The 11,913-nt window shown below is 37.4% G+C and overlaps 3 protein-coding genes across 3 annotated transcripts; all 3 read left to right on the forward strand.

Annotated features, from left to right (window-relative positions):
* The first annotated feature begins 59 nt into the window (after positions 1–59).
* LOC120016178 (FH protein interacting protein FIP2) lies at positions 60–5,805 on the forward strand. The gene is made up of 11 exons (XM_038868825.1): positions 60–172; positions 588–697; positions 1,004–1,138; positions 1,813–1,968; positions 2,384–2,467; positions 2,643–2,689; positions 2,961–3,034; positions 3,355–3,413; positions 4,049–4,108; positions 4,689–4,769; positions 5,360–5,805. Exons 1-11 carry the CDS (start codon positions 127–129, stop codon positions 5,411–5,413), a joined length of 906 nt encoding a protein of 301 aa, XP_038724753.1. The 5' UTR covers positions 60–126; the 3' UTR covers positions 5,414–5,805.
* An 850-nt stretch (positions 5,806–6,655) lies between these two features.
* LOC119980120 (LOB domain-containing protein 20-like) lies at positions 6,656–7,872 on the forward strand. Its single transcript, XM_038822782.1, has 2 exons — positions 6,656–7,160; positions 7,342–7,872. The coding sequence occupies exons 1-2, from the start codon at positions 6,786–6,788 to the stop codon at positions 7,705–7,707; spliced, it is 741 nt and encodes a 246-aa protein (XP_038678710.1). The 5' UTR covers positions 6,656–6,785; the 3' UTR covers positions 7,708–7,872.
* An 874-nt stretch (positions 7,873–8,746) lies between these two features.
* On the forward strand, positions 8,747–11,528 carry LOC120016015 (ubiquitin-conjugating enzyme E2 2-like). The gene is made up of 5 exons (XM_038868576.1): positions 8,747–9,037; positions 9,130–9,155; positions 9,675–9,764; positions 9,877–9,965; positions 11,079–11,528. The coding sequence occupies exons 1-5, from the start codon at positions 8,913–8,915 to the stop codon at positions 11,205–11,207; spliced, it is 459 nt and encodes a 152-aa protein (XP_038724504.1). The 5' UTR covers positions 8,747–8,912; the 3' UTR covers positions 11,208–11,528.
* Positions 11,529–11,913: the final 385 nt, after the last annotated feature.

Consider the following 11,913-nt stretch of genomic DNA (forward strand, 5'->3'; position numbering starts at 1 on the left):
AATCAACGGTTCTCTTATGGCGTGACACCGTGTCAAGGCCAAAGGGAGTTCATTATATGTGTGTGTTTTTCTTTTTTCGGAAAAGAGGATTGAAAAAACTGCTCTCTGCTCATCATACTGATAGCGATGATGAAGGAATCCGGTCTCTCTTCGATTGTTCGTCTCGACATCGGTGACCTCTCTCTCCCTCTCTTTTTATGCATATATAGACATGTGATTTGGAGAAACAGAGTTCTTGATGAGAATTCAATCAGTTTAAGTAATTTCATTTTCTTGAAGAGGAAAAAAGTTGCGCAATTTACACGTCTCGTTCGCATTTTTGCTTAATAAGTTTTGGTTATTGGGGTGATTATCCCTAGTACTAAAGTGTAAGGATTAAAATCAAGAGTCACTTCAATTAAGTCAATTAACTGTACTGAGTTCCGTTTACTGAACTGGGTGTCAGGGAAAAATTCTTTTTCTTTCTTGCCGGTATTAATTTAGATGTGGGTTTTTGTTTATATGGCTTGAAATAATGAAATTAGCCTTTCTTGATCGGGAGTTTCGAGTTTGTACTGAAGTGTGTAGTTTTGTTTAATATTTTTCAGGTGGGAAGAAATTTTGCACAACAGTTAGTACATTAACTCAGCGCGAGCCTGATTCAATGCTTGGTGCCATGTTCAGTGGCCGCCACACCGTCTGCGAGGACCCTGAGAAGGTATATACACTTGTTTATTTGTTCATCCCTTTGTGTGGATAGAATCATGCAAACTAGAAATCACATGCCCGAAAGTATTTGATCCAGTAGGACTGCCTTTGTGGGCATTGGTGATCTCCTGAAAATAGGACTTTTGAAAATTTTGATAGGGTCATCTGTTAAGGGTAACTTTTGTAAATGCTTATGGACTTTGTCTTCACACTTCGATTTTTTAGATTCTTAAATCAGTTCCTTTTGCTAAGATATCTTCCTTGACATGTCGAGAAAATGAATCAAATTTGTTGTTCGGTTATTTATTCTCTGCAGGGATATGTCTTTATTGATAGAGATGGGAAACATTTTCGACATATTCTAAATTGGTTGAGGGATGGCGTGGTCCCGTCACTAGCAGAGTCTGAATACTCAGAGCTTTTGCGAGAGGCAGAATATTTTCAGCTGATAGTATGTGTTGATATCCCTCCATTTGTTCTTAGTTTCATGCCACGAGTTTACATGTTATCTTTTTTGGCTTTCATTTTGCCAGGTCCATAGATGTTATCTAAGAAAATCCTTATGAACTAGGTGCTGTCTACACTTGGAATTGGCGGGTTAAACTATTTTCATGCAAAAAAAGAAAGGTCAAGGGTGACGAAGTGACAGTAGCATTTTTTTTAGTTCAGGAAAACTTTTGTTGAATATTAAATCAACAATAATTAACTCTGTTTCTCTGCTCTTCCCAGAGATCCTACTGTGGCTATGGTCTTTTTCACTTATTTGACTTATCATCTTGCATATAGGGATGGTGACTTTTCCCCTCCTTACTTCATTTTTTAACTTGGAGAATTTTTTGGAAATATAAGATGTACTCTCTTATCCAGTACTCTGCCATTTTTGGTTTACTTGGTCTGGACTTTGCTGCTGCAACCAATGTCCTTTTGGTCATCACTGAATATGCTGATGTTCATACATATGCATCGAGATTCTTAAAATGTGTTTGAGAATAGATGTGTCGTACATTTGCATCCAGTGTAAACCCTGAATTCTAGCTGTCTCAGAGAATGTGCTGCTCGTGTATATGCATCAGAGAAAATATACTCTCTATTCACTTAACCTTCATCCTTGCTGTTTGATTTCAGGGACTCATAGATGAAATAAATTCTGTTTTAAATACAAGGAAGGAAGCTGACGAGATCAGTACTGAATTATCACGTACAGATATCATCAAGTGTATTCAGTCTGAGAAAGTCAGGTTTCGAGGGGTGAATCTTTCGGGTGTTGATCTTTCTAAACTGGTAACTTTCCCTAGTCCTAGGTGCTTTGCATCATCAGTTATATAATGTGTTTCAGGTCCTTGTCAATTGGGTTTAATTAACGTTTCCTTGAAATAAGCCAATATGCATGTTTGTCCTGCTGTATTTGGTTTGTAGAAAAGTATTGGGATAGGTCAGTAGACCTTTTATGGTTACTCAGCCAACTTCTGATGGTAAAGGGAATATTGGGTTTATGGCATGTTTGATATGCTTGACTTCATATTTACGATTGTTTAAGATGAATGTCTCGGTTCGCAAATGCTAATGTTTAATTTTTCATCTCTCCGAAATCACCATGAAATGTATACTTCTAGACTAGGTCGATTGAGTCAAATGAGAGTCTTTCTGGATTGCAGAATGTTTAGGGTTTGAATTTGTCTTTTATGTGAATATGCAGGATCTATCATTTGTTGATTTCAGCTTTGCATGTCTTAAAAATGTGTTCTTCTCCCGTACAAATCTTCAGTGTGCAAAATTCCGGGTAAGTCGGCACTCATATATTGTAGTAAACTATAGTTGTCATAAAAGACTACCATTTTGGAGAATCTTGACTCAGTATGTGACGTTGAAATTGGGAGTCATTTTGGCTTATATACTTCCTTTCTTGTCACCCTGCAATTGTATGTGATTAGTGAATCATTTTGAAACCTTTGTAGGATGTGGATGCAGAAGGTTCAATATTTCACAATGCGACTTTGCGTGAGTAAGACAACAAATCTGTTGTTGGGCTTTATTTTGCTAAAGCGCACACATATTCTCACATGCGTACCAACTTTACGCACTTGTTTTTCAATCATAGGTGCAGTGGGTCCCATACCAAATGTGTGGTCCCCAATTATGTTGTGCTTTATTACAGCCATTGGATTTCAAGTGCGTAAAGTTGGTGCGCATGTGAGAATTCTTATTTATATATATGTGTGTGTATGTGTGTGTGTCAAACTGCTTTCCTAATGACTTTATGTTGCCTAGGGAAGATGTGATTTTACCGGGGCAAATCTTCGCAGAGCATTATTGGCTGGTGCCAATCTTCAGAGTGCCAACCTACAAGGCAATTCTTGTTTATTTGTTTTGCAAATTAATTAATTAGCTTTATTTAATCTTTAGCGACCTTGCCTTGCTTGGTGTTTTATTGAAGTCTCAGATCCATTTCTTGCATATATCCTCATAAAATTCCTCCAGCTTGCCTGCCCAAATTGAAAATATTTTGAGCAAATTGGTGTATTGTAGTGCAAGTGTTTGTTTATTATTAGAGTAACAACTAGTATTACCTGCTTAAACTTGCAAAAAGGAACTTACAATGTTTCTCATTCATATCAAAAATATCCATCAGATTACATCTAAAGTTAATCTTGGTCGATTGTATTACAGATGCTTGTTTGATAGACTGCAGTTTCTGTGGCGCAGATCTACGTTCTGCCCATCTACAGGTTCAGTATCCATTGAACTTTCAAGCGTACAACTTTTTTTATCTGCATCGGTTTTTTCCTCTTATTAGTGAAAGATCTATCCATCAGCTGGTATTTAGTGTGCCTGGCTGCTAACTACAATGGCACCATATGTTACTATGGACAACTGGGCATCCACATGATTGCTTTCAGGACTTGATTTGCAAATCAGTGATTCGGATTTCTTTTGATTTTTAGTGCCTCGGTGTATCACTTGGAGAGTAAGAGCTCTACAAAAGGAGGAAGAAAAAAATGGGGATACAATAATCTAGCTTGATTAAAGCGAATATGTACATTTTGTATAATAGCTTGTTTTTAAAGGCTGTGTGGAAAAAAGATACTCTCAGTTTTTCACGAAGCATCAAGTATTCTATGTGATTCATGATGTTATCCTTCCTTCCTGATCAAATCAGAAAAATAGGATAAAGCCAAGCTCCTAACTTCTATTGCAGCTTGGTTTTTGCTCTCAAGTACTCCTAAGCCCAGCCTCTTCTTTCACGTTCATATGAAAAAGACCTACTATGCTTATGCTAATCTCGTTAGGCCACCCACTCTTCTTAATGGCTAAATCTCTGTTATGTTTTGTTTATCTTTTTGTTGTCTTCTATTTTTTTCAGACTGCTGATCTTACTAATGCCAACTTAGAGGGTGCTAATCTAGAAGGGGCCAATCTGAAGGTAAAAGTTTTGTAGTTTATCTTGTATTAATGATTCAAAGAACAAATGGTTGCACATAATAGTTATTGATTAGAAGGCTCATGCTTGTAACAAGTCAAAGAAGAAAAATGAATAGGTCTAATTTTATCCAGATCAAATAGAACCACTGATTGGGGAAAATTCTGCAGTTCTAAAAATTTGCTAAAGAAAACTGCATAGCGAAGCTTTTGAATCTTGAGTGCTATGTTCAACTGAAACGAAAGCAGCAATAGAATTATACGTGGTGATCTTTTTGAAGTTTATGGGTGTATAATGCATAAAAAAGGTTGTCAATAGTCATGATTCTGGTTTGAATTGCCAGAATTTCTTTAATAATTATTATGTGGGCCTTGAACTAGTCAAATATCTTAGGCATTGAATTTGATTATAATTTAGTAGCTAAGAAGTGCTAACATGGTTAGAAAATGGTAACAAAAAGTACCTTAACACTTGTAACTAGATAACCACCATTTTTTAATATTTCTTTGTTTGCAACGTATTCAGTCTCAGCTTTCATTGGTAACTTCTGTGGGCATTTAAATTTAAAAACATTTATGTTCAGGGTGCTAAGTTGACTAATGCAAATTTGAAGGGTGCAAACCTTCAGCGTGCTTATCTACGCCATGTTAATCTTCGAGATACAGTGAGTAAAACTGACTGAACTTTAAATTTGGCATACAGCATATATATATATATATTCTAGGATTATCATATTGTCTATAGTTTTGGGCCTTTTGGCCTATTGATTCATATTTATTTTCTCTGGTGATTGAATTATCCTAAAAGCACCTTATGGATTCATTTGGTTGTTGGACACCTTAAGTACGTGCTTTTTAGATTGTCACGAATATATGTTAGTAAAAATAATTGTTCCGCCTTCATCTATTTCTTTAAGCACCCCAAATTAGATACTTTTTAGTTACCTATCAGTTGCTCCGGGTCTGTGTTCTTGTTGTTCCCTTCATGGCTTATCATCTAATTAGTCTTTCTTGCCTGCATCTGAATCCTTTGATTCATCTGTTAATGTTATTGCATGACGTTGAGCATGTGTTCTGTAATTTGGTAAGGTTATCTACTTCCTGCCTAACAATCACATTGTCTGGTTTGATGGTTATTTAACTCATCAGCGTGTTTGACTCAACATGGATTGCTACAACTATGAAATTTATTTCAATATTGTTATGAACTTGATTAGCACTTCCACTCATAATTTTTATTCTTCTTTCTGCTCAGCGCTTGGATGGTGCAAATCTTGATGGTGCCAATTTGCTTGGGGCAACCAGATAGTATTGGTGTGGCCGTGTAGAACTGCATATTTTCCATCCCCAGGTTAATAATTTGCTCCCACTTGCATGTTGGATATTTTACTCCCCTCTACAATCTCATGATATTAATCATCTACAACTTGGGTATTGTCTAATCATGCCAAAAACCAGTTATTTCTCTGGCTTGTACATAGTTGTCGAATCAACATTAGGTCTGTTTGCTGAAGTATTCAAATATCGTTTGATTTTTCAATGGATAATGGCGCTTCTGCGCAATGCTTCCCCTGTTCATTGAGACATATACTCACTTGGGGTATTTGGGTAGTCAATGTTGCTTTGGAACTATGTCTTCAGAGACAACATAAATTCTTATGTTGAAGGATAATGTATACTTTGTGGGTTGTGTCTAAAAAACATGTCAAATGCTCCCCAACCATGAGACTTCCATGTATATTTGTCCTCTTAGATTTCTTTGAGTGTAAAATTTATATTTTATATGAACATTACCTAGCTAGATTTTAGTCCAAAAGCATAAAAAGCGACACATTCTTCTTACAACTTACATAACACAATCTAGATATGTATGAAGATAATAAAAAGGCAATAATTAAAAGACAAGGAAAAGGCAAGAGTGGATGTTATGGTGTGATGATGAAGACCAAGATTCTCATATATTTTAAGGAGATTGATATCTACTAGTATTATGAAACATTTAAAATTATCAAGTTATTAAGAGAATATTTAGTTTCCTAGTTTGTTAATAATTGCCAAATATGAGGTCGAATTATAGGGTTAAGTTCTATTATTTGTAGGAATAGGTATATAATAGTATTAGTATTAGTTTTGCTTGAAAAGCTATATAAGACGTGGCTTTGTAGTTTAGAGGTATGAAACAAATTAATAAAAAAATTTGAGATTAATTTTCTCCCTCTTGTTTTCTTACGCAAGTTCGAGCAAGGGAAACCCTAGGTTTCATCATGTGACACCAACAAGCCAGGTTACAATCACACTCCCCACACGAAACGGGAAAGCACAAATTTTGTGGCTCCCTCCTTCCACCATCAACACACAGCTTCGCTTTGTTATTTACCATTACTCAACAATAACCCCTAACTAATAAATAACTATCTTACCAACCACACCTCCTCTCTGCGTGTGTGTGTGTATATATTCATAAATTTCAAAAACACCCATTTATATTTATTTACTTATTTATATGTATATGTATATAATAATATATTAATGTGTAACAAAAAGGAAAAAAGAAGGCTTGGCACATTGACCTCGCCAATCTATTCACGAGACTAACGTGCCCATCCCCCCTCTTCCATTTGCTTCACATATAAGCGCCTACACACACATATGCACACACCTTCCTCGCTTGTTCTTTCTCAATGGCTGATCATGGACGGCCCTACGAGACCACGCGTCGGAAAGGCGTTGGCAAGCCTACTGCCTCCGCTGTGGAAGAGTCCGACCATGTTGTGGTGGCACCAAACCCAACCGCCCCTTGTGGAGCATGCAAGTTCTTGAGGAGAAAGTGCATAAACGGGTGCATATTTTCACCCCACTTTGGGTCTGACCAGGGTGCAGCCCGGTTCGCTGCCGTTCACAAGGTATTTGGTGCTAGTAATGTCTCCAAGCTCCTCTTGCACATTCCTGTGCTCCGCCGCCACGACGCTGTTGTCACGATCTCCTACGAGGCTCAGGCCAGGCTGTCAGACCCGGTTTACGGTTGTGTCTCCACCATACTTGCTCTACAACAGCAGGTATATATACTGGTCAAAGATCCCAACAATTGGTAATTGCAACGCACAAGATGTAAATGAATTCATGGGCTCCACATGCCCCCCATGATGCGCATGATTATTGTCTCTCTGTGTGTGTATGTATATATATATATTGAATTGGTATCTTATCACTTATTTGACTTGCTAGTGTATGCTGCAGGTCGCGTCTATGCAAGAAGAGCTAGCAATGGTGCAAGCGCAACTAATAAATAGTAGACTTGCCATGGCAAACACGCTACAAGAGCAGAACCACCATTACTTCCATAACCAACAACAACAAATTGCGATGCTCCAACCCTCGTACTCGAACAATTCATCGGCTTCCACAACAAATCTGATGATCAACACGAGTACTACCTTCACTTCCAATTTTGATCTTGAAAATGCACCATCGGTTCCATCTTCGCATAGCATGGAGCCAGTAGTACTCCAGCAACAGCATTTCTCGAGGACATTCCAAGACGAGGAGAGTCGAATTCCTGTCACGTTTGCCAATGAAATGCTTCACCGAAGAGAAGTGCTATAAAGTTATCTTAATCTCCTTGATTTCTTAGTTTCTTTAGGGTTATAAAGTTGTCTTAATTTCCTTGCTTTCTGAGTTTCATTTCTCTTTTTTTTTTCCTTGTACATCATACAAGTTTGTTAATTAGACATTTGAATTGGGCTTAACGATAGGCTAAATTGAGTCAAAACCGAGTGTATGGCCACGATAATATCGCTCATAGTGAGAATCGAATCCAGGATCTCTCAAGTTCATATGGTTTGGCCCCCAAAAAATTGACTATCACCCAAATGGTTTAGTTGATTTTCTTTCTATTGATGTGTTCTTATAAAGCTTCTCCATATACACACAAGTATAAATTAGATCTGGGCTTCTCATCTACCCCTTATGAGGAACATCTCTACATTAATCAGCTTGATTTTGGCAATCCTTCATCTCAAAAAAAGAAAAGAAAAATGTCTAAATCTAATCTGATATGGGTCCGTTTGTTGTTCACGTAATAATACACAACACACCTCGATTTTTAGACTGGTTATGGTGGGCCCAACATGTTGGGCCAATTCCTAGATGGATTACGCAAGGCCTAATTACATCATCTCAGCCCATAGAGGCCCACATCATGAAATTAGGGATGAAAATACTCTTTTTTTTTTGAAATACCAAGACAATTATACTTACAATTGGAATTAAACTTTGGACATACATATATCTAAGCCAATCAATTACCAACTAAGCCAACTATCGTCGATTGAAAAAAAGACATTTACAAGTATAAATTAGATTATGACACATCCCTTTTCAATACAGGATAGGAGGTGGAAAGGGAGCTCGAACAATTTTATAAGTGTATCTGAGTTACTCGTAGAGACACATCTCTTAATATATGCATTATCGGACAAATTAATGATCGACCATATCATTAAAGAGGATCTCACATAGTATAGACTGTTTAATGTAATTATGCATAGGTGTCACGTGGTGAATAGTCGCCTCATCAGGTGACAACCATTTTTTACACCGTAAAACAGAGGAAGCCCAAGTTCTGCAAAATCTCTGGAACTGTTTGTGAAACCCATAAAGGATCTCTCTCTGTCTCTCTCTCTCTCTCTCTCTCGAAACCCGGATGAATCTGTCTTAGATTCTTCTCCCATAAGAAAGCTAAGCAGTAGATCTATCATTCTCTTTCTAGAATTCTCTGGACAGTGTGGATACAAGAAGAAGCAGATAACATGTCGACGCCGGCGAAGAAGAGGCTGATGAGGGATTTCAAGAGGCTTCAGCAGGATCCTCCGGCGGGCATCAGTGGGGCTCCGCAAGATAATAACATTATGCTTTGGAACGCCGTCATTTTTGGGTATTTAATTCCTCTTCCTTTTGGCCTCTTGATTTGCGTTGCTTTTGTGTTCTCATCCCTGATTTGTTTCTGTTTCTTTTGTGGTTTTGTAGACCAGATGATACTCCATGGGACGGAGGTGGGTATTCCCATTCTTGCTCTTTTATGCAGTTTTATGTTTCGGTAACTTCATATGCTAATTGGATTTTTTTTAAATGCAAAGTTCAATTGATTGAACTGTGTTATTGCATACTGTTTTGGATTTTAATGGTTCATGAATCTAAGTTATTTTGCTGCGACGTAGAGATTTAATTCATAACCATGCCGAGTATATTTAGAATTCCGATGCAAGTGTTGATTATGGATCTTGGTTAACTTGAAATTTATATTTTTTATATTTGGAACAGTGCTTTATGATCTAGATGTTCATAGTTTTGGTGTATTTAGTCCATTAAACTTTGCTTTGGTTAGTCGAATAAACGGCAATGATAACTGGGCCACTGCTGTATTGCTTAACATGATGGCCTTTGTTCTACCTTTTCCTTAAGAACCATTTGGCATGTTGTTTTCCATTCACCTTTCTTCTGCTCAGCCCCTCATTATTGCCATTGTTTAAAACACATAGAGCATGTTGCGGAACATTTTTCTGAGTTTTCAGGTACGTTTAAGCTGACTCTTCAAGTTACAGAAGATTATCCTAATAAGCCTCCGACAGTTCGCTTCGTCTCACGAATGTTTCATCCAAATAGTATGTCAGCATCTTTTAATATTTTTTGTCCTTCAAGTAATGATAAACTGCATGACTTTTTTCTTGCAAGTGTTTGTATTTGGTCTCTGACCAAATCAATGGATTTCATCAGTTTATGCAGATGGAAGCATTTGCTTGGATATTTTACAAAATCAGTGGAGTCCTATATATGATGTTGCGGCCATACTCACTTCCATCCAGGTATGCATGTCTCCTCTTTCTTCTATTTTCATTATAATGTCTGTGTGGCCTCAATTCTTGACTATTTTTTCCCTGTTTGTGTGCACATTTACCCCTCCCTTATACTTTGCCCCTTTCTTGAGAATACTTGTTCCTTTCCTTTGGAGGTGTATTGCACTGTCATTGCTGTTGCACACTTCTTCAGGATTTTCATTTGGTTTGAATAAACCATGACTTTGAGTTGTTATATTTAGTTATTTACAAAGATGCTAGAATGCCTATAGGTGAAAAACTTAAAATGAAATACAGGAATAGTGAGGGAGGGAGTGCTCAGAAGGAATATTGAGGGTGGGAGAAGAGAGAGAAAAGGAGGGGGAGTGTGGAGGAGGGTTCATTTCTTTCATTTTGTGTGAGTATACTGTTTTTTTCCCGCTTCCACCTGCTGGTTGCACAGTTTCTAGGATACTAATTTGTCTATCTGGAGTTCGGATGTTGGCTAATTTATTTTTATTTGGGACAACCTTGAATAGGATTCATATTTAGGCCTAGACAATGCTTCGAGCCAACGAATGAACTCATCAGTGAGCTCCCCTTGAATCATGCTTATAAGCTTATTGCTGTACATGTTGCATCGTTCCAGAGTATGTGATGAATTCAAGATATAGCAAAGTTCGTTGTGAATAAATTTTCATACTGGTAATATGTGTGCCAATTTTTTGTCATTTTTTATGGTTTCAATTTGTTCTTGTTTCAAGTAGACAGTAGGCTACCTCACACATTCATTATGGTGAAGTCTTGTCCATTGGACCTCCAGCCCCATTGTTGATTTTTGATCTGACAATATAAGGACATGTATCTATATAGTCATCTTTAACTTTGGTTAAGTTTATAGTCAATTTGTTCTACTGTGGTTCAGTTTATCCCCACTTTTTTCTTCAATACAGCAAAACAACAGTGTTTTCCCTCATTTCAACCTAGATTTGACTGATTTTATATTTTATCTTCTGATACATTGCACCTGTGAATGCTGGAAAGTGTTGTTCACACAAGCAATTATATTATCTTATTTCAGATTTTTAGCACTTATTGAATCAAGCTATTCAATTGCTAACTAGAGATGTTTATATTGAGCAGTCCCTGCTTTGTGATCCAAATCCAAACTCTCCCGCAAACTCTGAAGCAGCTCGAATGTTCAGTGAGAATAAGCGGGAATACAACAGAAGAGTGCGTGAAATAGTGGAGCAGAGCTGGACAGCTGACTGAGGACCTATTTTAGGCTCCAATGCCCCCTCATATGAAGATTGAAGGGGGAAAAAAAGTGCAGGTGGTGGGCTCTTTTCGGGACCTCCTGTTAGATGTTGGTGTACCTTATTTTGCTTTCAAATGCATTGCTTGTAGAAACTTTGTCTGAAAAACTTCATTTCTGCCTCCTAGACAGCTCAGCTAAAACTTATTTTTCAATTCTCTATATGCTTTCTTTCATTTGGCTTCTTCTGTGGCATGTGCATAACAGCATAAGATAGTAGTGGTCTTGTTTGGTTGTGGACTTGTGGTTGTGAGAAAGTGGGGAAGTTGTTTGTAATCTTTTTCAGAGTATGTTCCATCATCATGATTTGCTGTTTGGCATAATTGCTTGGCAGTTTGTTCTCATCAGCTCTTCATTATATCCAATTATAATTATATGTGGTATAGCCAAGCAATAGAGATTCAAAGATATATACCCTCATCATCCGAGCCTTTAATCCTTTATTATTTTGGGGTCGGCTATTTTTTGAGATGATACAGGATAAACTGTACATTTAACTCGACATAAGTCATCAGCCTGCAACGTCTTTTCTGTCTTGAGATATCAACCAGCAAGGCATGTGGTGGACAAACCCACAGTTCTTTTGTCAACAAAAGCTGGAGTAGGGAGTGTTTATGACATAGAAACTACATTTGCAGTTCATAACAACACTGCATTCTGCTA

The sequence above is a fragment of the Tripterygium wilfordii genome, chromosome 15 (genome assembly GCF_013401445.1).
Source record: "Tripterygium wilfordii isolate XIE 37 chromosome 15, ASM1340144v1, whole genome shotgun sequence".
Classification (NCBI taxonomy): domain Eukaryota; kingdom Viridiplantae; phylum Streptophyta; class Magnoliopsida; order Celastrales; family Celastraceae; genus Tripterygium; species Tripterygium wilfordii.

Bases quoted from the DNA above. Each gene is read 5' to 3' on its own strand.
- LOC120016178 (XM_038868825.1), top strand. From the start codon at position 127: ATGATGAAGGAATCCGGTCTCTCTTCGATTGTTCGTCTCGACATCG. The intron at 698-1,003 runs GTATATACACTT...TATTCTCTGCAG, and splicing joins TCTGCGAGGACCCTGAGAAG to GGATATGTCTTTATTGATAG. The intron at 4,770-5,359 runs GTGAGTAAAACT...CTTTCTGCTCAG, and splicing joins ATGTTAATCTTCGAGATACA to CGCTTGGATGGTGCAAATCT.
- LOC119980120 (XM_038822782.1), top strand. From the start codon at position 6,786: ATGGCTGATCATGGACGGCCCTACGAGACCACGCGTCGGAAAGGCGTT. The intron at 7,161-7,341 runs GTATATATACTG...TGTATGCTGCAG, and splicing joins TACTTGCTCTACAACAGCAG to GTCGCGTCTATGCAAGAAGA.
- LOC120016015 (XM_038868576.1), top strand. From the start codon at position 8,913: ATGTCGACGCCGGCGAAGAAGAGGCTGATGAGGGATTTCAAGAGGCTT. The intron at 9,038-9,129 runs GTATTTAATTCC...GTGGTTTTGTAG, and splicing joins TGGAACGCCGTCATTTTTGG to ACCAGATGATACTCCATGGG. The intron at 9,765-9,876 runs GTATGTCAGCAT...GGATTTCATCAG, and splicing joins ACGAATGTTTCATCCAAATA to TTTATGCAGATGGAAGCATT.